We start from the raw sequence: 26,695 nt of genomic DNA on the forward strand, positions 1-26,695 counted from the left end.
GGAAAGTCCTGCGGGTAGGTCGGCCATACTGTTAAAGAGGAAGGGCTTGCGCCGCAGAGTATGGATAGGTAGGAGGCAGAGGCAGGGAAGGAGGGAGAGAGAGAGAGAGAGGGCGAGCGAACGAGCAAAGAGGAACACGTCGGTGGCGGGGGCGCAGCTCGGCTTTCGCAGCAAGCTCATGCTGCTCACGTAGTTTCTGCACGGCGCCGTGTTCGCCATTCCTAATGCCTTCCTCGCCAGCACTGCCACTATACATGTATATATGCGCGTCTCCCTCATTCTCTCTTTCTTTCTCTCTCTCTCTACATATATACACACGCACACATATAGCATGTATATTCGTTCATATACGTGCAGCGAGCTCAATAGTCAGTAGCTAGAGGAGGAGGAGGAGGAGGTAGGGGGCAAAGACGGGGAGGATGGTACCAGCAACTAGCGATGCAAAGAGAGGGAAGTCCAATCGATAGGGTGTTTCGGGGACTTTCTACGAACTGCCGCACCCGAGCTATGCTGTCTCGACCTCTAGGTGTTTTCCGCCTGGTCTCGATGCTCTTTACCAATGACAACCTTTCCCGATAGAATATCATTGCCTGCTCTAGTCATTTTTCCACGTCAAATTCACTCTACACGAGTGCTCATTTTCCATATATACTCTCTTAGTCACGATTATTTCGTTTTAAATATTTTAAGCAATTGGGAAATTGTAATAAGTAAGAAGAAAAGAAGAATTGAGTATTTGTTGAGCAGGCCGATTCATTTGATTGAGTTTGAAAAAGTCAAATCGTTGAGCTTGTAACGGAATGCCACGACGACATAGACATAACGCGACAGTTGAATCAAACACACTGAATAAAATAAGGAGGTTGCGACGGTATTGTTATTCAATGCGTGATTTGGAGGATGTTATTGTTATTATTCGGTGAATCCCTGCAATCGTGCGGCCATGTTCGCGTTTGACCAAGAGAAGGCATTCATTACGTATGCTCGTGTCGTGTGTCCGTCCGTTCGTTCTCAAGATGGGCCTATAATAATGGTATTGATGCGACGTGATTTCTCCACGATAGTCATTCGTGGCTATAAAATCGAACAAGTGTGGCTCGGCTCACATTGGCCCCGTTTTTTCGCTACGCCACATCATTGATGTGCTAATTGTTTTGTAAGCCTTTGAAGAATTATACAATTCAGAAGTCCGAAATACCCATGTTGTGGGTTTCTTCCACTACCCTTTCTTTTTTTTTTTTTTTTTTTTAAACGACNTTTTTTTTTTTTTTTTTTTTGTTACGATCAAGCTGACAAATTTTCACTGTATTCTGAAAATCACGCAAATGATTATCGAGTTAGAGGTAATAAAGTCGCATAAACGATTTTTATTTAAAAAAAAGCTATTATTTACACGGGTATTGGCTTTTTAGTGTAGCATTAGAAAAAGTTACGCCTGAGTTTAGTGATATGAAGGAGAGCTCATAAACAATGATGTCGACGCGTGCGCGCGGGGCTAGCTTGAAATCCTGGTGCTAAAAGAAAGCTCATTTCTCGCAGAGTATAAGGTTGCATTACAGGGAGCTTTCAGGAGTACATAAAAAAGACAGCAGTTTTAGTCTCGGAGTGCCTCATAACCATCTAAATAGCCGTCCGTTCCAAGGAGGCCTAGCTACTTGCTCGTCTCGTGAAAAAACGCCCAAGTACTCGCCCTGGATGGCCTTCCTATTTAATTCCTCTAAAAGCGAGCGAAATTTTCCCTGCGTTAAATGTTAATAATATCTATTTATCACCCGTTAATGGCATTTCTCAAACGCGTGAACAGCAACGATTTTTTACTTTGACAATTTTTAAATTTATTGGGTCATTTTTTTGGAAATATCTCTTGATGCGTGAAATTTGTTTGGGAAATATTTTTTCATATAAAATAATTTAAACGTTGTCGATTCGTGCAAAACTATTCCTGCTTCGGGGATCAACTAACATTTTACTTCCATGGTATTAATGCTTATGTGAACTGTTTCGAATGAAAATGAAACATCTGGTTGCAGGTAGAAATGACGGGATCGAGCATATTCGACTACGTTCATCAGCACGACCACTCGGAGGTGGCCGATCAACTGGGCCTCGGCCTGACGAGCTCGTCCTCGTCGTCGGGGCAGCACTCGTCGAGCTCGGGTCTCGCCTCGCCAGGCAGCGGAGCTTCCGAAGATCACGGTTCGTCAACTGCGAATCCCGATGGTATTTTTGACACACAATGTATTCCAGTAAATTAACGAGTTCTCCAGCGCGACGCGCGTTGGTAGCGATGTACCAAAGTCCGACTTGGGTTTAATACTGGAAGCATTGATTACGAATGTTACGAAGATTTGCTCGTGCGAATGTAGTTAGTTTCCATCTCTCGATCGCGTGATGCTTCTTTCAAATGACAAAAATGTACATTTGTCAGTAAGAGAGAGAAAAAGAGTTGAATTTTCGTAACAGCCGTAGTCCCTATTTCTTTGTATGAATTTTAGTCAAGGGCAAGTTGAAATCGCTTCGGCATTGACATGGTCCGGCGCGAGTCGCGTGGCTACCAGTGGAACGTTTCCAAGTCTCTTGGCCGAAGTCGCGAGGCTAATTTTCGATAAAGCACTGCGCAGGCATGTAAAATCGAGCGACGCAGGCCCGCCAGCTCGAATCTTGGCTGTGGCAAAGAATCGCGCGATCGGGTCGGAGAGCTGCTGCGTAGGCGACGGCAGCTGGCGCGCCTGCACATGCACGTAGCCACGTATAGGTCGTGCGCAAGGTCGCGTCGTGCCTGAGTGTGCACCGTCGGTTGGCGGCGCGGAGCTTAATCGCGGCGACGGGGGCGCGTACGCGATCAGTCTAAGCGCCGAGACGTGATGACGACGCCGTTCCGTAGCCCAGCTATAATACACTTGCCGCGCGCGTACAGCATATAGTCGTGCAGTCTCGCGTGCTCTCGTCGTTTGTGCGTGCACGGCGAAATCGGGCTGCTGCTGCCGGTGAGCTCTCGGTCACGCGCCCCGACTGATCGCTCGCGTCGCTCGGCTGGAATCGCACGTACACGTACACCAGCACGGCTGCTGCTGCTGCTGCTAGTACCGTGTAGCGCACGAGCCACGAGAAGAATAAGGGAGCGAGGCGGTGGCAGTGGCAGTGGTATAGCGAGCGACGACGACGACGACGACGAGAACGGCTAACCTGAAAAGCGTGACCAGAGGATAAGCGCGTCAGACTCGCAGCATTAGAGCAGCCGAAAGATGATCGGAGCGAGCGCGAACGTGTCGGTGTGCGTAGCTCGCGGACGTGCCCCCAGCTTTTACCACGTGCGGAGAGCGAAACGAGAGAGAGACGGCGTCGTGACGGGAGTCGCTAAGAGAGCAGCTCTCTCTCTGTAGCTTAGCTCTCGCTCGCGTTCATGACCGTCGCTTCCTCGCTCCCTCGCTCCCTCGCGGACAGCGCGCATAGCGTATGCAGTCCTCGACCGGTCGCGCGATTGTTATTCCGCTCGGAGCCGCACTCCCAGCCCAGCCAGCCAGACTCTCTCTCTCTCTCTCTCTCTATGCGGACTCCTGTACGTAGTACGTACCCCCCTCGCGGCCCGTCCGCATCTCGAGCCTGGCACACGTACTACGCTCCTCTACGCCCGCGTCGTGTGCAATGCCTCTGTACGTACGTACGAGCTCCGAGTCGTTGCATACGCGCAGCGAAGAGCCAAAGTGCTGCCCTTCCTGCGCGCGAGGGGCTAATGACGGTAAACCGATCGATTGCCGGCCACGCACCTCTGGAATTTCTCGATTGCCGCTCGTGCTTCATACGTGTTTGTGGCCGCCGCTTCTGCCAGCTCGGCAACTCGTCGTTGCCTCTCGGTCGTCTTACGTGCGCGCAGAATCCATCGCCCCGGTTGCGCGCGTGCCTAACCAACCCCCTGCAGGCGTGCAACACATTTAAACAACCTCGCTATGGCTTTTGTTGCTCGTGCGGGAATGCCAGTCGTTTATCAATTTCGTTGACCCTTGCCCGCTCTCCTTCTCTCTCTCTCTCTTTCTCTCGATGCCAAGCGCACTCACTTTCTATGCTAAGAATTTACTCGCTCGACTGCTGCCTGTAATTGGCTTATTTTGCATCCGCAGTGTCGTCGGTGATGTCTCTCACGGCGAGTGGCTCGTTCAAGGGCTACGATCGAGCTTTTTGCGTGCGCATGAAGTCGACCCTGACCAAGCGAGGATGCCACTTCAAATCGTCCGGCTATCGGGTAAGTCCTGCAAGCTCCGTTCCATCTCCGTTCCTTTCCGTCGTTGCTCGTGTAATAATTACACGCAGCAAAGAGGGACTTGGTGAATACAAACATATTGAGTGAAATGTTTAACGGTAAAACATTTTCGATTGCAGGTTGTCCTATTCCTCTGTCGTTTGAGGCCGCAATACACATTTAGTCACTCGAGGAAATCGGCGCCACCGTTGATGGGTATGGTCGGACTGGCGATTGCGCTTCCGCCGCCGAGCGTACATGAAATAAGGCTAGAGACGGACATGTTTGTCACGCGCATCAATTTTGACTTCCGGATAGCGCATTGCGAGCCCAAGTGAGTATATATATACACGATGTACTTTCCATATGATTTCGACAGACAATAACGCATTCGTCATCCAAATCGAAAATCACCGCTTATGCAATTTCTCTCTTTCGCCGTAAATTTTCCCTCGAAATAATGTACGTGTGTTTCGTGCTATTTGTCAGAGTTTCCGAATTGTTGGATTATACAGCGGATGAGCTGACCGGGAAAAACCTGTACACGCTCTGCCACGGCGAGGACGCCAATCGACTTCGAAAAGCTCACATGGATCGTAAGTTGACCATTTATCACATGCTTGATTTTTTTATTCGTAGTGTTAAAAATCGGCCAACTCCGTAGTCGTTTCGAAATCGCTTATAAGGGTGGCTTTTAAAGCGCGGAGCTTCGCACAGCGGCCCCGCGAGCAGGTCGTAAAAATCAGCCAGCGAAATGCTCGCCTCGCGGAGCAGTTGCCGAAACGCAAATTCACTCCGGAAGCCAGGGCCGGGTTCACTAGTCGCGCGGCGGTGGCAGCGACGTCGGCTTCCCTTCTCTCTCTCTCTCGGCAGCTCGTAAAAAAATCATACCTTCGCGGTGCATATAGGCAATATTGTTAAACGTTTCGGCCGTAAAGCATCGCGCGAGCCTTGTGTGCGTGGGTGTGTATGCGCACGTTCGTTGTAGCTTTACACGCGTGCTCTTGTGTATGTGGCCTGTGCATATATGTACGGGCGTGTACGTGCTCGGCAGTTGTGCGCGTATAGAGTCGCGGGATAAGGTAGTTGGTATGCAGAATTCGTCGGCGCACGCCGGATGCGGCATCTCCAGCGAGTTGTTACCTCTTCTCCCTTCTTTCTCCATCCCTTCCTCCTCCCCCGCCTCCTACCCCCTTCCTTCCCTTACCCTCTCGCTACCTCCGCTTTCATTTCCTCTGCTCGTCCCAGCCACCTCCCTCGCTCTCTGACGCTGAAATGCTTTCTCATCCCTTTTACACTGCACTACTGAAATGTAGCATCTGTACTTGTACGCGGCTTGTACTGAACAAATTTTTTACAAAATGCAGAAACATCAAGTAATGTTTAATCGAACTAAAACTGTTTATCAGATAATAATGTGATATTTTTTTCAAATATATACAGCCACTAGACTGTACTATCGCTCAAACTTTTTCAATTTTCATTTCCAATTATTAATCCAAAACTGAAAATCTTTCGAAATTACTGATAGATATGCGAATTAGCACTTATCTGAAGATTACTATTCAAATTGATTAACTTTTTCATCTTTATTCATCTCCGTTTTCTGCTGCTAAATTAAACCCATTCTTTACTAATTATCGGTACATATTTTATTTAAGTTTTTCAATGAATAATTTGACACACTTTTACTCGTAAAGTTTTGCTGCAATTCAAACGACTAAAAACGTTCATTTGATCAGATCAGAAAATATTGAAAAGTCGAACGTATTATCTCAGATAATATGTTCGAATTTAACGTTGTTACACTGAATCTATGCACGAGTGATAAACATCGCTATGATATATCAAAGGTGAACATTGTAGGTGCGGGTGAGCCATTGACGTCGAAAGGCGGTATCAATTCTAGCCGTGCTTCAGGTGGTGGGGGCAAGAAAGGTTGGCTCTTCGAGCTCATCCCTTTCGTACCTTTCTCCTCTCACCAATCCATCTCCGTGTCGTGTATACGTGTATACATCGAGCTAACGTTCCTCTTTCGCTCTCTTACTCTCTATCCATCTTTCTCCGTTGGTTTGCATTGCATATACTGCGCTGCGGTCGATACACAATCCACCAGCCACGCGACATAAGTTTCCGCCCGCGTCCTCCAGCCATGTAGTTACAGTTGCAGCTCGAGCTTGAGTTGCATCGGCGCCTGTTTATTTTTTTTTTATGCTCCACCTATCTCCGCCGATATGGTTTTTTAGAGTTTGCACTAGCTTTCACGGCGTCGAATATGGTCGCTTCGCAGACCTCGTCGATGGTATATTGACTTTCTCTACGGTGACAGTGATGGATATTCACTTGTATTGAGACTTTGTGCGCAACATCGTCCTCTCATAAATATCTACGCAGAGCTAGGCTTTTCTCGTCTGGCTCATATTAATAAATGAACATTTTCAAAGAGTGCGCTACGATTTCGAATACTTTTCTTAGACATGCTCAAAGGTGACTCACCCAGCCAACAATGATAACAATGATTTTTGTTCATAGTGATCCACAAAGGTCAAATTCTGACGCATTACTACCGATTAATGAACAAAAGCGGAGGCTACACGTGGATGCAGACTTGCGCAACCGTCGTCTGTAACTCGAAAAACGCCGACGAGCAAAATATCATTTGCGTCAACTACGTTATCAGGTGAGCCTATCGATTTTTTTCATAGCGACTTTGCCGAGTTACATTGAGATTTAACGAGACGTTTATGCGAATGTGTTGCAGCGGTCGAGAGTACGCCAACTTGATAATGGACTGCTGCCAACTCGAGGACTCTGGTGTGACAGGTGTCAAGCGAGAGGATACCGCCGGCAACGATCCCGAAAACGGCTCGCCCGATGCTGATAGAGGAGGTAGGACTCCATAGAAATACAACTTCTTACGCTGCTCGTACTGAGAATTTCACTGTCCTCTTTGGGCAGTATAGTTACAAAAGATCCATTATTAACCAAAGAGTTTTTCTTTGTCGAATAGTTATGAATAATTATTAATGATTTTTCGAGTTCAAAAATGTTTCTCTTAAAGATTACATCAATTTTTCTGGGTAAATTTTTTTCAAGCAATATACCTAGAAGTTTAAAGTTTTTTTATTTTACGCATTAAAAGATAACAAAACGCAGAAGTAGAAAGAAGAAGGCGTGTGCAACGCACTGAAATTATGGCTAGTAAATTATTAACTGTCGGGGAGTAATGAAAGATCAGTAACACGCTGCTAATAGTTTTTCAGGGTATATATCCAGGCAATGATTCCTTAATGAATTTAAATTATCGAATAAATGTTTACGACAATCGCAAAAGCAATAGTTAAAAGGGTCGTTTTTTTAAAAAAGGAAGTGCGCACGTATTAGGCACAAAGAACGAGTTGTATGTCACTTGAATGACAGCGAGGGCACTTGGTGTCATCGACTTTTTATCTGTCTGCAAGAGTACACTCGACTCGCTAGACACTCGTCTTTTCAAAAGTTAAACGATGATAAAGAAAAAAAAGCATTGACCCTGCGACAATGAAGCATTAACGAGAATAGCTCATTTGCATGAAAAGGCGCTACACCAGTGGCTCGACTCTCGTTGCTTTTTTACACCTGCGAGAGATCTCGAGAGATTTTTTCAAGCGAACATTACACATATATTGCTTTGTATGATATTCCAATGAACTTTTAGCAATTACGGTTCTGAAAATTTCAACAAGTTTAAAATTAAGTTTATCGCACGCCAAAGTGAAACAAAAATCTGCAACTTATGATCCATTGTTTCAGAAGGTCGGAGCAGTGGGGGCCCAGCGAATCAGCATTCGGAGCACTCGCATCGATCGCCGCACAATGAGCACGACGAGGTACGAGGCACGGAAACGGATATTTCTAATCGCGGAGGATTGCGCCACGACAACGTGGTGGCCCAGTTGCAGTCGCACACGGAGAGCCGCGGAAAAATGAGGCGCAGAAACAAGCGGAAAATCGCGGCGGTCGAGGAGAGCAGCTCGAGCGAGGACGACGACGACGAGGAAGATTCAGGCCTGAAAACGAGCTCGGCAGTCACGGCCAACGGTCGGAGTCACGCGCTCAGTCCCGCGTCGTCGATTCACTCGGTGCCGACGAGCGAGCAGCTCCTCAGGACGAACAGCCCGAAAGTCCGACGCACAGAGGATCTCGGTGATACTCATCACGGGCCGTCAAGCGTCGCTACCGGGGCGACCTCGGTGAAGGATCTCGAACAGGCGATGTCGAAGCACCTGCCCGGCGCACCGGGACTCAATAAGGCCGAGTCGCCGATAGCTCTACACCAACCCACTGACTTTAGCACCGACGCACTCTTGAAACAGCAGCAGCAAAAGTCGACGATTCAATGGATCGGGGCGCATCACCACTTGGGCCATCTCAGTCCGCAACAATCGGGTCTGCCGTCCTCGGCCCTGTTGCGACAGCTCTACGCCAACCGGGAGAGCGTCATCCGGGCTAATGTGCACGGCACGGGCACCGTCGGCTCGCGAGCCCCATCGGCCGGTGGCTACTACGACAATCCACAAGCTGGTGGTCCGTTGCCGACGCCGCCCGGTTCCGAAGGCTCGTCCGGATACGGCGAGCACCAGTTCGCGGTTTTGGCAGCGGCAGCGGCTGCGCAGAAGGGCTCGGCAGGCGATGGTTTCGCTGGTCTCACGGCCTCTTATCCGCCAACACCCGGGGCCTACGGACTGGACTACCACTCGGCGGCCATGACGCCTCCGTCCTCGGTGTCCCCGCGCGACAAGCATCAACAGCAACAGCAGCAGCTTCAATCGCAGCACCAGTCGCAGCATCAGTCTCAGCAGCAACAGCAGCAGTCGCAACAGCAGCAGCATCAGCAGCAGCAACAACAGCAACAGCAGCAGCAACTCGTCAACAACTACGAGGCTGCGGCTGTCTATGGTGAGCAGGTTTTGCGTCATCAGTACGAGCCTGCTCAGCCACTGCCGCTGAAACCTCAAGTCTATTCGGCCATGCATCCCAGCGCCTTAGACGCCTATGCCACGAGCCTGAGTGGAGAGCAACCTCAGTTTTATCATCATCCAAGTGCACCGGGTGGCTTTCATCTATATCACCCTAGCAATAAAGCTACCGCCAACGCTTGGTACGGATCCGCTTCCTAGTAACTCGGTCGTATACGAGCTCTCTTTTCAACCCGTACTTAAGTTTTTCCACGAAGAATTGCTCTATTGCCTAGTTTTAGGCTCAAGCCAAAGTTATTATCAATTGAATTGCAAATTACTTCACACGAAAAGTATTTTCGAATGCAAATCAATCTGTAAAAAACCGATACAAGGATTACTTGAACTCAAAGAACTATTAGGTACATGCAGATTTGCACTAAAGCTGCATTGTTTGCTTTTCAAGATAGTTACGCTGTATTTAAAGCGTCTAAAATGTTAGGTTTTCGGAAATAATTATCACACGATTTTATAGCTCGAGACAAATGTCTGAAAATTTAAGTTGAATCTCGAATTTGGTTTTGGGACAATCGTGCATTATTTATATAGTATTCGCCCTAATTTTATTCATCAATGTTAAAGTAACATTAACTCATGACTGAAATAGCGTAAAAAGATGCATTTTTTAAATATTTCTAGTGCCAAGAGTACTTAGATATTATTAACGAATTTTGGCATATTCTCTGGCAAGTTTGATTTAACAATGAGGTATACGTTATTTATGAAGAACAGTATGGTTTTTCATGTTGTTTATAGATGTGAAAAGAAATTTTTTTAAATGTTTTGAAAGTGATCTAAATTTTACATTTTATTTTAGTTGAATTTGTTATGAAACAAATTGAAAAGTATGTTTCATGGTATGTTTAATGACCAGAAATATTTGTCAACTTCGTCGTTCCCACTTAATCGTATGAATTAGTGAATGTGTGGGAATACTAATATTTGCTTGTTATCAAAGCAAAGTAAAAATGTATGGTGCAATAAAATAAAATACAACAAAACCAAGAATAATATATCTTGAGATAACTTGTGATTGTATTTACGATAAATTGTGTGGTATTGTAACATTTTACATTACGAATTATTAGTCGATCTAATGTACCTTATCTGCTATATTAGGTATATAGTAACTTATATATAGTAGAGTATCCGGAAAAGCAGATTAAAGGGTCAAACATTGAACGTGTTCTGAAAGTCGTGAAAAAACAACTTTCATATACATACTGTAAGTAAGTAATATATTTAATGAGTAAAAAATATATAACCTTAAAGACTTTTGTTTCCTTTCTGGTAAATTTTTTAAGTGTAATTATGAATTAATATGAAGTAATTTGTAAAGAGTGACTTTTAACAAATGATTATTGTGACGACAGAGAGAAGTAAAACGTGTGATATAAAGAAGATGAAAAAAACAAAATATGCCCATTATATTATGGTATATACGATGTATAATTAAATGGAAAAAATTGCACGAACTGGATGAATGTGTGTACGTTATAAACATAAAAAAGACTAGAAAAACTAATACATACTATATATATTATGAATTTTCATTAAATTAAGCGCTATACGTGTTATATTTTTTGTTGATTTAGCTATGTACAGATTTACTTTACGAATGTTAACTTTATAAGAATTGCAAGGCAAAATATAAAAATAATGTCGTTTTTAGTATGAAAATAAAACTGAGATCTGTTTTACCTTACGGATACTCATCGAATTAAGATATCATGACACGAATGTAAAAATATAAAATGAATTAATGTCTGATTATAGTAATTTGAAAGTATGCATTAATATACGCTTTGTAAAATACAAAATTTTTACATATTGATTTTGCAACTACTCATCACTACATGCGAAAATTCAGTTCAATTTTATATCGGCATATTTCAAAATTTAACAGAGATTTGTCTCATCAGAATAATTATTCTTTACAAAATATTGTTTGTTTATAATCAAACTTTAAGGAAATACTATATTTTATTCTTCAACTACAATTGGTACTTAGTCTGTCATTTATTTTTTTTTTGTAATGCATACAAGATGATAAATAATATATTAATTTTATAAAAAAGTATGATGATATGACTGTGTATTTCATTTTTTTTAGATAAATAGACTAATTATTAATTTTCCTAAAATTCTGCGATATCTAATTTCACTATCCGGAGCAGTTTATTCTTATTCTAAATTTTATTTATAAAAATTGCTTTAGTCGGTTAGTATGTTAAAAAATTTTCTGCAGAATTTAAAAATATTACTGACAATCGATTTGCTTATTTTTTACCATCGATTCAAACTGCCGTGTAATAACATCAGTTGGTAAGAAAATTTCAAAAGTTTCTTTGGGTAAAGTAGGAATTCTTCTTTTCTTTTTAACGATATCTGCTCTTCATATTCAGAATTCATGTGAGGTGTACTAAATTTAAAAAAAAATCATTTTATAACTGGTTTAATTTAAAAAAAAAAGTAATTTAATTTTTCAGTACAATAATGTAGCCTTTGTATGTTAAATAATAATTTTAAATTATTATTAACATTAAATCCTTGGAATTGAAAAATGCTTAATATTTTATTAATTTTCAATATCAACAAATAGTAATGCAAATAGTAATTAAAATTTTATAGCTCCATTTATGTTCATAAAAAGTAAACCTGTTCATTTTCTATTATTTTACACAATTTTTTGCACTTTTATGATTTGATTGCATAAAAAGGTAAAAAAGAAGGAATTAAGTCTACGTTTTAGGATTGGATATCAAAATGAAATCAAAGAATATTTAAGTACAAATTCTCATAATTAAATGATCTGTGCTACTGCATTAGTCTAACTGAAAAAATTTCAGAGATACCACCTCCTTTCTCATTTCAATAAGTATCTTCCATTATCAAGTTATTTTATCGAAAAAAAAAATTTATTTTTACAGGTGAATATAGTAATAAATATGTAAGGAATGAACAATTTTTTTCAATACTAGATCTTTATTTCCTGTATCATAAAAATGAAAAAAATATTTGGTCTGCACCTCATCGCGATCATTGCCCCTGTGGAGTCGTCTCATCGTGGACACGTCGTGAAAATCATTTTAATATCTCAAGAATTGCAATGCAAAAATCGATCGTATTATATATCAAATAACAATATAAAGAGTGTATCTATAGTTATCGAAGTAATCCTTAATCAATTCCATTCGCACATTTTTATTAAAATTTAAATTTCAATCCTTATCGATAATTTTGTTGATTTGGGAAAATTATTATGATAAATTTACATTAATCGTACAATTTCGAATGAAAAGCTTAGAACTGTCGTTGGATTTATACATTAATTTTATTTTGCTACTTGCAGGTTTTGCAGATGAAGTTACACGCCATCTAGTGATGGAGAGGCTTGAATTGGATGAAAATTGGTCTGAATTCTTTGAATAGTTAAATTTTTATTTTCAGGTCATATAATCTCTGCTTAATATTAAGACAAGCCAATTAATAATCATGAATTTTTTGGTTTGGTTTGTTTCTGATTTCTATGAGGTTTAATAATGCATTTATTAATGTACAAATGAATGATCATGTGCTTACAAAAATACTTCGTGAAGTAAATGTTTCAAATAGTTTTGAATTGTACATTTGTCATTTTTCTTATTCAATTTTATATTATATTATTTTTTTTATTGTAGAATTTTTAATATTTATAACAACCATTATGTATTTATAGTTTAAAACGAATATGCGTCCATTTGTTGAAGGTAATTGTGAGTTAATATATTATATTGTTGCACATTTTTTAATTTTATAACACAAATGTACAATTGACTTTTACATAATATTTTTATGCTACCAAAGATGCAATTCATTTTTTTTATAAAGATCAATTTCAAATTATGGTTCATTCACCTTAAAAATAACGAACAATGGCTGTCAATGCCAAACTGTCATAACTAAATTTGCTCAATTTAATATCTTGACATCAATAATTGTAATAAACCTAAATCCATGAACAATTAAAAACGCTCAGTATTATTTTAGCATAGAAAAGTTCTTATATTCCAATGAATCATCAATAACATGATCATATTTTAGAAATGTATGCGATTGAAAAATTAATTAAAAAATCAAAAATTGCAATTCTCAGTTTTATATCGATAAAGTTCATAATTTCTAAGCTCGCCTTGCTTAGCGCTCTCAAAACATATATCCTATATTAATAAAAATTCCTAGATCGCTGAGAAATGAGGTTCGTATGGCGAGTATAAATCTGTCAGATGCATAATGCTGTAAGTAGTCCACCGAGCCCAGCGGGAATCATCGTTTACGATGACGTTCTTTAAAAAACTGACCCAACGGCGAAGGCCCTAGGAATAAAATAGTGTCTAAGGATTTTCGCGTAGGCCACGGCGTCCGAATAGAGACTCTCCAGAAATGATATACACTTATAGGGATAAGAAAAAAACGAAGTGACTTTGAAAATGTTCAATTCGCATGATAGAGCGAGCGAGAGTCGGAGAACGCGCCAAGTAGTCCCGCGCGGCCGAGTAGTGGGAGTAGAAGAGCCCGAGAGGGCTCGACGCGGGGAGATGCGCCGCCGAGGGTTGCTCCAACGTAAGGGACTTATTATACACACATATATATATAGGAGAGTCACGCTCCGCACGAAGTGGCGGAAAGTTCAATCTCGCCGAGTTCAGCAGTCGTGTTTCTTTGGCACGCAGTATCCGTGCAGCGAGCGAAGAGTCGAGACACACATACAGCAGTTCGCACTACATACACGCCGCGTACGGACCTCGTGGCGCGCGCCTTATACAGAGCTCCGAGAGAGCAGCCCGCCTTTTTATTTTGAGTTTTATTTTGAGTTTGAGAGAGAGTCCAACTTTTGAATTTCATCGACTACGGAGTGTAGTTTAGTGCGTGAGAGGCTACGGCGCGGCTGCCCCGAGTCGTCTGCTGCTTTTACACTCTCGCAGGAACTTTGCTCGAGTCTCGTGATCGCTCGTTGTGTTGTTGTGTTTAATTAAAGAGTCCATAAACGTGATAGTGTGGCATTTACTCAAAAGGATTTCACATTACAAGAACGATGACTTCCATCTATCTCGTACTGGCCATCCTCGTTCTCGGTGAGTAAACTGTTTGTCGCACTGCCTCGACATTTTTTGATTGTTTTCATGCGGATCAATTGATCGCGTGTTCAGAAGGTTTTGAAATTCGAGCACGTCTCTCGTGGGTATGTACCATAGCCGCGTGCGTTGCACGAGACGCCGCAGTTATTTTGCACATTATATACTTGTTTACTCGGAGTGTTGTTTTAAGCGCGATAAATAGCGTCGCAATGCGCGCGCCCGAGTATTGAACTTCCGCTGAACTTGAACCGATCCGCGATCAATAGCTGATTACACGCGAGTGGCCACTGCCTCTGGCATGCCGACGTGTTTGTTTACTGCAGGCTCTACACAACAGAGAGAGAGGAGTAAAAGAGAGCGCGCGCGAAAATGAGAATCGCCACCTTTGCCGCCGACTTCGCAGTATGCCGAAACGCCGATGGGTCTTTAATTTTTTCCCTTTACCGCAACGGACCAAGCATTGACATTCTCGATAACTATCCGGGCAACATCTAGCATTTAAATGCGAATAGGCGCTGCTCGTGGAATCGCTTAAATGACCCTCGTCACTAGTGCATACAAAAACGAACGGAGATCGCGACGAGTGATTTCGCACGAAATTCGGATGAGTCTCGGTGCGGTCGAGCGTCTTGCACACATTCAGCGCGAAAAGTACGCGCGTTGGCCGGCTTACCTGCGCGACTCTTGAGTCTTGTACCTGGTATATTCCACCACATAGTCGGGCTGTGCATACAGGCATAACTTCACGCGCCTCGACACCTCGTTAGATTTTTGCTCTGTACAAATAAAAGTAAGCCTCGCTTCGATCGCAGTTCGTATTCCGCACATGTGCTCGTGAGCGCGCATGGCTCGGTCTGTCGTCTATGCGTGTATTGTAGTACGTGTGTGTACGTCACTCGTGCTCACCGTTTGAAGAAAAAAAAGGAGAAGAAACGTATAGGACAATGGACGAAGAGTCCCGATCCGTGCCACGGCTCTAGGCATTGTAATAGCGCTCTCGCGTCATGCGAGGGAAGCCCGAAGAAAGAGACGCTGCGACGATGAATATCGAAAGAAAAGTGCACAGTTGTGGAAAAAGTTTTGTTCTCCTGTCGCGGGGGGAATTTTTATTTGAAATCCGATCAAATCGTCGCCTCTCGGCCATTCACGCTTCCCCATTGTTGCTTTTGATTAGAAAAATTACTCTCTTTCGAAAAGTGAATAATCATCCTGTTGTCTTGTAGCTCGCAATCGACCCTACGCAAGCTCCGCGTGATGTATATTTTCATCGCGCAACTATTTGTCACGGCTGTAACTTGGAGTACCCGCGCGAAAAAATTTGCTCCCGTAGCCGCGATATTACCACCAGCAGTCAATCATTTTACCGTAATCCGGTCACATTATAATATTTACGATACCCTTCCGACTAAATTTCTCTCATCCGACGAGGCGATTCGCGGTACCTGTCTAGTTAGTCGTGTAATTTATTGTGCCATAATCTTCGAGATCGAGAGAACACGCGTCATGTCGCCCGTGTTATAATATATACGCAAAAGCAAAACAAGCAGGAAATATAAAATTGAGGAAACGCGACGTTTTTCCCACCTCGTGCGGTCGGACGACAACTGTCGCAGGCGCTGTAATAGGCGTTGCGATGACGCGAGATTCCCCGGCGCGCGAAATTCGTCTCCATCTCGTTTCGTTTCGACCTTTTTTCCTTTTTTATTCGACAAAGCACACACGCACACACGCAGCCTAGGCTCAGACATTATTCACGGACGCGATCACCTCTATGTGCTTGCCGAAAGTTCGTAACTCAAGCCAGCCGCTATCAGTTGTTTCTTTCTCACTTTTGCTTCCTTGAACTCTCGTGTGCGCGCGAATTATCGGCGGCCAAGAGAAACAGAGAAAGAGGGAGACTGCAACCCGTTCATTTTATGCCTCTCGTCGGCTTTTTTTCTCCTTTTGCTCGACTACGTATCTGCAATGCGTTCCTTTCATTTTCCGCCGCAGAATAATGCGCTATGACGGGCTATTCGTGCTTGTCCAACACTGAATTTTAATTCCACATTTATTGATATTGTTGAGTTACACGAGAGAGAGAGACGCAATTGATGCTGTGCGCGGCGGACGCGGCAAATCGGAACTCGGCAAATGAGATTTTTTTCTTCTATGAAAGTCTTCGGGCCCGTAGGGCGCCAAGCTGCGAGCCAGTCCGCGTCATCTTTAAACTTTACGATGCATTTGACTTTACGACTCTTGAATTACGAATCGGCGATTTGCATAACATTTACTTAAAACGCCAAGCTTTTTTAGTCGTCGCCCGTTCGATTACGAACACGCGGGGTAGTCTGGTACGCGCCAATACCTTATGTATTTCTCCGCAGATCTGCGATACGCTCGTTCGGGTGATGTACGTTGACATGTTTAGCATCGCGTCCGTTTCGATTCAAAAAAAAAACTTCATGCTTTCAAGTTTGTGTGGGCTCGATAAAAAATTAATATCCAAAAACTATTTGTATAAAGCGGCAAAAATGGTTTCTACGAGACAGTGACAGTTATTCTCCGAGGCAAGAATTCGAGGTCGTAAAATTCATTTTTCCCGTCCTAAGCCACACTCCACTAATCATTTTGATCTAACGAAAAGCACACTAGCATCGCATTCAAATTGCCACTTTGCGAATAGAAAACAAAAAATTTTTTAGCACCAATATGTGGCGAGCAAACGCCTCATCTACCGTGCTCTACGGTAATACATCATCGAGTAAACAGCCATAATAAGTATATTAAAAAAATCGAATAAATTAAGAAGTCTCGGCACATTTATTGAGTCTTTTTGCTCGTTGTTTGCTTGCACTTTTAGAACACTTCCACCTAGTGGGCGTAATTCCAAAAATGTGATCACTGCGACTTTATACGAACTATGCAATAGCATCTTACCGTGCCATATGGAGCTCGCAGGCTGCACATGTTACTACATACTCGCTCATATATCGCACGATCGTCGCTAAATTACTCAGTTTGCTGAGAAAAGTCTTAAATGTCATGTGTATCGTGTGTATAGCAAGATCAAATAAAAATTCGGCCTCCTCTGCGCTCATATGGTGCAGCGGAGTAGTATCGAAATTCTCTCTTTAGCACGACGATTTTTGAGAGTACGAGCGAGCCTGCGTTGCTCGTGACACAATTTTTTGCGCTTCGTCGCGCGCATTTTTCAGTATTTCTATACCACTGCCTGCGTTAGATTTCATCACGGAGCTGCTTTGACTAGGATAATCGAAAATAAAAAAATACTGCATGTCATATTTCAACTGAAGTGCCTTTCGTCTAACTTTACGGTTTCAAACTATTTTTAATTTTTTTTTTTTTAATACTTTTTAAAGTTCTCATACATCGTCAATGGATCAAATAGTTTCTTAGAAAATTATTTTCATACTTCACCGTAAAATGCTAATTAAAAACCCAATAAAGAATGTTACAAGTGATTTTTAAGTGGATTTGATTTTGTTGGTTACCGCAACAATAGCCGAGCTCTTTAATGAAAACAACCATTGCATCGAATGAATAGACGCTAAAATATTTTCTTTACCGTTCCATAATGCCCCTGCGGTTTTTTTCTACAATCTCAAATCAATCGCCTAATTACATCTGAACAATACGTGCGTAAAATCTTAAATAAAAATCCAATGTACCGTGCATAAAAATTTGCGGTTTTCATATCAAAACATGGCGCATTTTTAAATTCACTAATACCTATTGTATTGCGTCTGCTTATTTTCTAGACATAGCTAGGGCATATCGATCGTTCGCATACAATGAGTCCTTTGAAAGGTATTCTTGAAACTTTTTCAACTCGTGTTGTGCGTGCTGTCCGATTCATCAAACCATAGTACAGAGAGCTATTAAAATATCACGATAAAAGAAAAACAATGTGCCACGGATAAAAGCGAGCGAGGCCTCGAAAAAGCAAAGATCGATTCTATTTAAAAATCCCTTTTTCGTATTTTCTGCTCGTGCTAGAGATCAGGCATTCTTTGGCCCACATGACGGTAACATGTGATCGCACAGTATGCAAATATCATTAAATTGAGTTCTATGAAAATATTTACTTTGCCATTCGCTTTTAAAAATACAGAAGTCTCGGTGCTAAAGTCATTTTCAAAAACCTCGAATTCATGCGATATTTTCAAGCTTATTTGAAAAATGATGCTGCGCATAGACGTTGTCAAAGCATGCCACACCCGTACAAAAGGTATAAATCCTGTTAATTGTATTGGCTTACTTGGTACCAAACAAGTACGGAGCGTATAGCTCACAAAGCCCATTGCAGAGAGCAGCAACGCAAAGCGAAATAAATTCAGCGCAATCGATCGAGAGCCAAGTTGTTTTCGTCGAAAAGGATTTGACCGAGGCCTCGCATCGTTCCGCCAACTGTTTATAGCCGTCGTTCGCTGGGGAAAACATTTTCATCGCGACGTCGAATCTCATATTATATTCATAATCCGTATAGGCTGGCTCGAAGCAACCTCATTTTATAATACCTCGGAATGAGTCTCGGAATTCAGCTCATCGTAGCGGGTGGGCTGCAAAAGTTTCGAGCTGTTGCACTGTTACACATGTTTCGTTGGAACATTAGCTTTCGTTCGTCTGTTTATATTCGGCAAAGTTCGTGCGACTGAGTTATGGTTTCGATCGAATTCCATAAGATCGCGCGCGCGCATCCCGGGTTTGACTAAATTTGTACTGTCTGGCGTCCACAAGATAAGCCGGGGAAAATAAAGATGCGTGCGGGGCTTTGCGTGGCGCTACTTATCTCGTTGCAAGTAGACGAGCACTCGAGTATACCTTGCGACTTGTATTTGCATCAGATACCAATAAAGGGTTGACATTGATCGGTAGAGTTGAGATGCCGAGGCGCTTAATTACCCGAGGGCTCTGGAGCGACGAGCGAGAAAAAATGAGCGAAACGACGACGATCGTCGTATGTCACTCGAAGTATACAGATGAGGACAACAGCGAAATCGATTCCGCGCCGAATCGTTAACTCGCGGATTGACGCTATGCATTGTCGTAACTCGTAAGTCTGTTAGTGAATGAGTGAGTGAGAGAGAGAAAGAAATGGGCGAGTCGAGACGTCGCGCCACGACATCCATCAGTCATTAGCATGGCCATGGCAGGACATGTGGCTCGGGCCTCATCGAACTAAAGTCGAGCGTGCCAAAAAAGCGAGCATTGGCCATCTCTGCGCGCATCCTTTACGAGATGCCGGCACGTAAATCTCTTTCTCTCTCTCTTTTGCCGGCGCACTTGGATATCCTGGTGCGCGCTGCATTCCTACTTTTATTTTATCTACAGCCAGCTCGTGTAGTATCTACAAATGTACCCTCATCTGTTTCATCGGCGAGAGATAGAAAAACAGATATTGTACTCGCGTGCACGAGTGCCGCGAACCGTGAGCAAAGACACGCGTCCACCAACTAGTCAGCTCCTCGACAAGCAATAAACATAGGCCCTTGTATCGTTCAAACAAAAATTAAAAAATGTTTTGTTCTGTTGTATGATCCACAGGATGTAGCGGCCTGGCTCGTTCTCAGTGGGACGCTTCGGAGCAGGCCATAGGGGAGGACCAGTGCGACTTGGCCGTCCGAGAAATTGTCAAGGAGGACCGAGCTACGTCCGTCGACGAGTCTCCGAATAGGTTACACTCCACTTGGATATCACAAGAGTAAGTATACACAATCTCCGTTTCTACGCGCAATGAAAAAATGATTGATACATATGCGCGGCGACTTCTCTCCGATCGCTCGTAAATTTTTTCAAACAGTTTACTCGAATGAGTAAGCCTTAGGCGCGCGCGCGCTCGATTTGATGAATTTCAAGAGAAACAAGACAAGCCGTAAATGTATCGATCAGACTCAATTATACTTATGCTTTCTCTCGACAGAAATCAAGTAGTATGGCAAATGTCGAGTAAGTTTCAATTGTCGATAACGAGCTGACGTTCGCGCGAGGCAACGATATGCCTCGCAGCAATTGAAACAAATTGATAAAATGTCATCGTTACCTATGATACAAAATACAGAGAATAAATTTTAATCGCTCGCAGCTCCGCCAACAACGATTCTGACGCAAACAACGTTGACATGAATATTAATGAATCCCGTGATTGTGATAAAAGTGCGATGTGCAACATTGACCTACGCACTCGAGCTCTTTTCAAGATTTATTTCTTTGTTATTCGAGAAAATGATGCGCTCCGATCAAATATTAGCATAACTGAACATTGGCAAAACTATTCATGGGATGCGATGTAGGTGGAGCTAATTAATTTAGGCGCCGGGTCGGCCAATTGACGAGCCAACAAGCGGAATATTAAAAAGCTATGAGAACATTTTAACCCTGGCAGTGCCTCGAATTTCTGCAGGCATGTTTATATTTTTATCCACGCGTGTATATAAAAATAAATACCTATAAATGCGTCGTCGGATATGCGAGCGCAGGCGCGTCATAAGCGAGTCTCGTATGTCGCTGCATTTTAGGGTCATCGAGCTTTTGTTGTCTTGCTGCTAATCTACACGGCGTCGAGCCAATATTTCTCCGGCAATTATCATTTTGCGCGATAAACTCGAACTCGCGCTTATTACAAGGGGAGTGAGTCTTATTACTTCAACTCGATCCTTCGAACGAGACATTGAACCGTGAACGAACAATATTGTACACGCGAGACCTGCATACTTTACATGTTTTCATAATCGTTCGTCAGCATGACTCGATCACTAATCGTCAAAGCCTTTTCCAATTAATTGCTCTTCTTATAACACTTCATTAAACAGGTGGATTAAACTCGCTTACTTCACTATCCGACAGGTATAACAACTATGAAATCACGAGTGGATCTTCGCTCACAATATATAACTGAATGATGCACCATATAGTCCTCTAATGATCTATTCAAAATTGTTTTCTGTCTGTAGGCCAAGGACGGCTCGGTGGTCTTTGTTTTTCAAATAAATAGCTTGTCGAGCGTTCGAGAGATACATCGTTCTAGCGGTACCCAACCATCATCGTATGTATTAAAGAGCCCGCGAGATTTGATCTTTCTTCGCCAGACTCATCATAGAAAGTCCCAAATGACTTTCAACGATCGCTTGAACGTACTTAGCCAAACTTCAAAGAAAATACCCTCAAAATCTCTGCCCCGATCGTTCAATCTTTCGCAAACCTAATGTCACGATGATTTTTCTCAGTTGCTAATTATATTTACGTAACTCACGAGTATATCAAATTTATACACACTCTGATTGAATTAATTTTTCTGTGAAAAATGAGGGTGATAAATTGGTTATGAAAAAATGTCATTTTTTTACGAAAGTTTACAAAAGTTTACTAAATCGCGATCTTTTATTCTCTTCAAAAATGTTGAAAATGTCTCTTGGAACTTTGATTGAGATGACTAGTGGCCTTTTTTTCCTATAACGGCACTTTGAACGGCTTCCAGCTGCTCGAGCGAAATGCAAGGTCCCAAGCTCCTCTTGCCTTTTTCCATTCCATCTAATTTCGCTTTACAAACACTTTGCACTTGGCCATTACTTAGATCACTGCCTGTGCCAAGACACAATGCGTTCTATTCACGAGCGATATTGTCGAATGTACGAGAAAAGCCTGGTAGTCGTTTTTCTCCGAAACAGTGCGAGGCGTAGCGCGAGCAGAGCAGCCTGAGCATCTTTAATCTTGCCCTGACTCCTCCTTCGGACGTTTTGTATGTCCGATGGCAATATTTGGTCCCGAGCTCGTGTAAGTTTATTCGTAAGTTTGTACTTTACATGAGCGATGGATCGTCATTGTTCCGCTGACTTTTTCTTAATCCCCGTCACCTATTCAGCTCGTTGTCTTTTTCTTCGCACGTGTTTGGATTACCCGAAAATCATCGATGAGAAATTGTACATTCGCCCGAGTCCTTTTTTTTTCGCTCTTTATTATCAAAAAGACATGCCGAACTCGCGTTTCTGATCGTGGCGCGATTCGATTATTGCCCGTGGCTTTGTTGTTGGCTGTTGTAGTTGGCCTCGCGTCGATACACAAGAAAAGACTGCTCGTCTCGCGAGGGGGACGTTTAAAAAGGGTTTATTTACAGAAGGGTTTAAAGAAGGGGTTGGTCGGACATGACTGACGTTGAAGAGATTTGGTGAGAGGATTTGCGTTATAAAAACGGCAGCTGCTCGCTCGCGATGGCTCACGGCTTCATTACGACGAGTTAATGCGAGCACAATGCAGTAATTCCTATTGAATAGACATACGAAACGAAGGCTAAACGCAGAAAAGGATTTTCCTTATTGAAGATTATTAAACGATGGTCGTGTGTGTCGTTGTTGTTGTTGCAGATGCGAGAGCAGAACAGGGCCGGAATTCGTGATCCGCAAGTACACGTTCTTCGAGAACGGCACCTTCCTGTTGATGCGCCATTACTACGCCGAGGAGTCGTGCAGCATAGCCACGCACTCGGTCACGGCTCGGGGCCACATCAAGATCCTGGGCAGCTCGCTCGTGACGCCGGGCGCCACCGAGGCCAGATACCAACTGGACAGCGTGCACGTGTCGCCGCTCAACCGACAGGTGACGATCGCCACGATTTATTCGATGCATAATTTATTTACGGACCCCCCCTCGTATCGCTTGAATCGCGCATTATCTTCTCGACATAATTAGCAGGAGCGTCTATGACTGATCGACGAGACTTTCCTTCGAGTCTCTTCGAGGCATCTTTATTTAGAAATTCGGTCGATGCTATTTCTCGTTGGTGTTTACACTCTTATGGTGTGGAATATTTTACTCGGAGCGTCAGCTGTGATCTCGCCTCCAGATAAAGACGCGACCTGCGCGCGAGACCTTTGTAACGCGAAATAATTTCTGCATGAATTTTACGCGATTTATGCTCGCCCATTGACAAATTCCTCGAATCTAATTTTGATTGGTCTGATGGCCAAGTGAAGAATATCCTGACTATGAAGATCGTTCAACGATATCAATGGCACTGCCGCTATTATAATCTCTCGCTATACATATTTTAATTTTACGAGCACCTTCGTTTGGCGATTTATGTCGGGAAGCCGATCCGTTCGCCGATCGATTAAAAATTTGACTGTCCCGTTTGTTTTGCTTGCCGAGCACGTGTGACGGACATGAGCACATTGAAATCTATACCCGCCGGCGCGTCACACGCGAAAACACGACTAATTCTTGGCCTGTTTTATGTACGATATATAGGTGGCACACAAACTCAGCCACCGAGTGAACGTGTCGTGCGGACCTCAGCCTCGCTGGCGGCCGTACACGGCCCAGCTGATTTACGAGCGGGCCCCGGGACGATTCGGGCCCGCCGGTTCCTCGCACACTTGGCAGGCCTCGAGTTACAACTCGCTCCAGGGCCATCACGTGGGCCTCGGCGGCTCGGCCGCGAGACTCGGCAAGAGCGTCGACTGCCTCGCGCCACTGGGCATCGATTTCGAGGAGCTGAGGCTGCTCAGAGTACAAAGAAGGCCGACCGGCTTCAGATCACTCAATCTCGGCCTGAACGACAAGCCGAGGATCGAGCTGTTTTTCGGCAGTCTGCCACCGGATCACGCCTCCAAGAGGACGCACAGGCCCACCTCGCTGCAGCCGGCACCGCTTTTGAGGATCGATACGGTAAACAGCATTAACATTTTTTCCCTTTTAATTATTTCAATTTAAATACTCCTTCGTAATTATTTCACTTAGCACTTTCATAATCGAGCCGTAAATCATTAACACTCTTGTACAAACTCTAATTCGTCTCTATTCGTCGGCTTACTTTCTTGAAATATATTTTACAGAAAAATAGTTCAAACGAGCGAATTAACATGAAATCTGCGTTGAAAATTTTCAGTCGAGTGTTCGCGCGAGCCTGAGTGGATTAGTACAAATCCAATCAGCTTAAAATAATATTGGTTTGTCTCGCTAACGAGCGAGGCAGCTCTTTGGTATATATCTACATGCCACAATGAGCGTACATAGAAACGCGACGACGCCTTCCTTCTTTCTGCAGAACATACACGTGTGAATTCTAAAAAGCCTCGACCTTTTCGACTGCTTTTACGCGTACGTTGATATTTTATTAGAGGACATCCCTCAAGCTGCATGTTCTTGAGCTATGATGATTGTCGGTATGTTTTTACGACTGGCGCGAGCAAACACTTGAATAGAGGAAAAAACGTCGGTCGCTGCGTTTGAAGTTTTTTTTACTTTAATCCTGAGCTCCTTTAGCTCACAGAAAAATAAAGGAAAATCAAATTTTTATCATAAATTCTGGTACGCGCACCGCGATCTATCAAATAATCATCTTATTGGACATTCCAACGTACGCTAAAATGATGTTGGCTAATTTTATAAAAAAAAGTATTTAATACAAGCATATAATTGTGCAACGATTGCAGATTCATAACTGCCCAATTTGCGGAGCAATCGCCAGAGGCACGGAAAACAGCCCGCCTCTTCTGCACGAGACCGTGGCACTGCCGGCCCTCCTCGGCGGCTCGTGGATCAGTCCATCGTGCGAGAGCCACTCGGGCGGGCTCTGGCTGCGCCGTCAACTGCGCGTCTACGCCGGCGACAAGCTGTGGACCGGCCGCTGGGACTACTTCAGCGATCCCCGCTGCAGCAACTACCTGTACGGCATCACTGCGGCCGGCAGCTACGTCCAGCGGGCCCGACGCCACAGACGCCACGACCTGTCGTCGCGCGAGCAGCAGCAGCTCGACATGTTCGACGAGCAGCGGAGCAAGCGATCCGTCGACGAGGTCGACTACTACCGGCACCTGCTGCAGACCGCCCAGCCTTCCATGGCCGAGTCCTTCGCGGCGATGCTGCGCGGCAACCAACGCCGCGAGGAGACCACCGCCGCCTCGACGAGGCCGAAGCCGTCCTCGCCCGCGCCCACCGGCACCACCGAGCTCGATCTCCACGTGGCCGAGAGTCTGCTCATAGCCGGCGACGGGGCCCTGGCGCGCCGCTGCGGCGCCGTGCTCGCCCTCGACGGCCAGACCCCCAAGTCCCAGAGGCTCAGCAGCTGGCCCTCGAGCTGCGTGCCCCACTCGCTGGACGCGCCCTCGACCCTGGGCCTCCGAGCTCGCATCAGCGTCGACTGGTACGGCCAGTACACTCTGGTCTTGGGTTCGCGGGAGCGCACCATGTGGGAAGCCCCGTTGATACAGTGCGGCCCGACCAGCATGAAAAATCCCTTGCTCAGGTCGCACCTGCGCCGAAGCGTCGGTCTGAGATTCGGCCTGCTATTTAGCAACAGTGGCAACAGTCTGCCCAGCAATTCGCTTCTATTGCTGCTAAGTCAACTGGCCTTGCTATGCTTGGGAGTTGTGGCCGTCCGATGAGCACTGCTGCTGCTGCTGCTGCTGCTGCTGCTGCTGTTCGTGAAATGTCCCGCGCCAGTGCCGTGTGAACTGCCTTTTACAATGTGATGTGACTGCGAGCGGTAGGCAAAGCTGCGCTGCGATACAATGCTGCTCCTTACGGCATGGGACCGTCGCATGGAAATCGATTTTCAATGCTCTCGTGCTTATAATATACTTTTGAATTTTATCTATTATACTTTTGAAATTTATACCGTGGCCGAGCGTACAAGAAAGATCCTATTGATCGGCCAACTCGTGTATCGCGTCACACACACCGTATTGTATCGCCTCGTAGATGGTATTTTGACACCGGAAGAATAGGCTTTCCATAATGTAAATAGTGTCAATTACCCCGATGTCGCGCCACGCTTGCTTTTCATTGCGTTAAAAATTTTATGCGAAAACGGGACCACCCACTTTGACTGTAATTTATGATATGTAGCCAAAGGCTAGGCGTTGTGGATGAATCGAGGATTGTCTTCGATCAAGATATGAATATTTAAGAAATTTCACAAAATCTGACAGATCTGCGCCACACGACCGCGCACATATTTCACTTTTGCGATTTAGGCGAAAAATTCTTCATTCTTTAATTATCGCGAGACCAATTAGTACTGCTAAATCATCCTCGTTGACAAACAAACCAAAGATTCATTCGGCAACAAAATTAATAACATGGCATAAAATGAAAGCAATAGAATTTCAATGCACGCAAAGTCTCATAGTTCTTCGAAATTCGATACTATTGTCTCTGAGTAGTTAATAATGTAACTCGTTTAAATAGTAGCACGGCTATTGTTTGTCATAAAAAAGGTACATCTAACGTATTATGTATCTTGTAAATATGTAAATAGATTCTGATAATGAAGTGCATGCCTCGGCACCCGTTTTTCACTTATAAAATATATGTATATAGTAGTAAATTTAAGAGAATGTAACTCC

General features: G+C 43.8%; 2 protein-coding genes across 4 annotated transcripts in view; both read left to right on the forward strand.

Moving 5' to 3' along the window:
* The window catches only part of LOC106649885 (protein trachealess), a 35,513-nt gene extending 24,298 nt beyond the window's left edge, over positions 1 to 11,215 (forward strand). The window contains exons 6-12 of one of the 3 annotated variants that reach the window (XM_014367604.2): positions 2,031 to 2,220; positions 4,119 to 4,240; positions 4,378 to 4,571; positions 4,727 to 4,833; positions 6,770 to 6,917; positions 6,999 to 7,126; positions 8,030 to 11,215. In XM_014367604.2, the coding sequence (XP_014223090.2) occupies positions 2,031 to 2,220; positions 4,119 to 4,240; positions 4,378 to 4,571; positions 4,727 to 4,833; positions 6,770 to 6,917; positions 6,999 to 7,126; positions 8,030 to 9,396 (2,256 nt within the window). In that variant the 3' untranslated portion in view covers positions 9,397 to 11,215. The remainder of the gene's footprint in view (positions 1 to 2,030; positions 2,221 to 4,118; positions 4,241 to 4,377; positions 4,572 to 4,726; positions 4,834 to 6,769; positions 6,918 to 6,998; positions 7,127 to 8,029) is intronic. The other 2 variants (XM_014367603.2, XM_023459882.1) reach the window with 2 other exon arrangements.
* A 2,791-nt stretch (positions 11,216 to 14,006) lies between these two features.
* Positions 14,007 to 25,761, forward strand: LOC106649754 (protein APCDD1-like). The gene is made up of 5 exons (XM_014367345.2): positions 14,007 to 14,348; positions 19,899 to 20,055; positions 22,712 to 22,943; positions 23,595 to 24,014; positions 24,782 to 25,761. The coding sequence occupies exons 1-5, from the start codon at positions 14,309 to 14,311 to the stop codon at positions 25,730 to 25,732; spliced, it is 1,800 nt and encodes a 599-aa protein (XP_014222831.1). The 5' UTR covers positions 14,007 to 14,308; the 3' UTR covers positions 25,733 to 25,761.
* Positions 25,762 to 26,695: the final 934 nt, after the last annotated feature.

This window comes from Trichogramma pretiosum, unplaced genomic scaffold (genome assembly GCF_000599845.2).
Source record: "Trichogramma pretiosum strain Unisexual culture from Peru unplaced genomic scaffold, Tpre_2.0 scaffold60, whole genome shotgun sequence".
Taxonomy (NCBI): domain Eukaryota; kingdom Metazoa; phylum Arthropoda; class Insecta; order Hymenoptera; family Trichogrammatidae; genus Trichogramma; species Trichogramma pretiosum.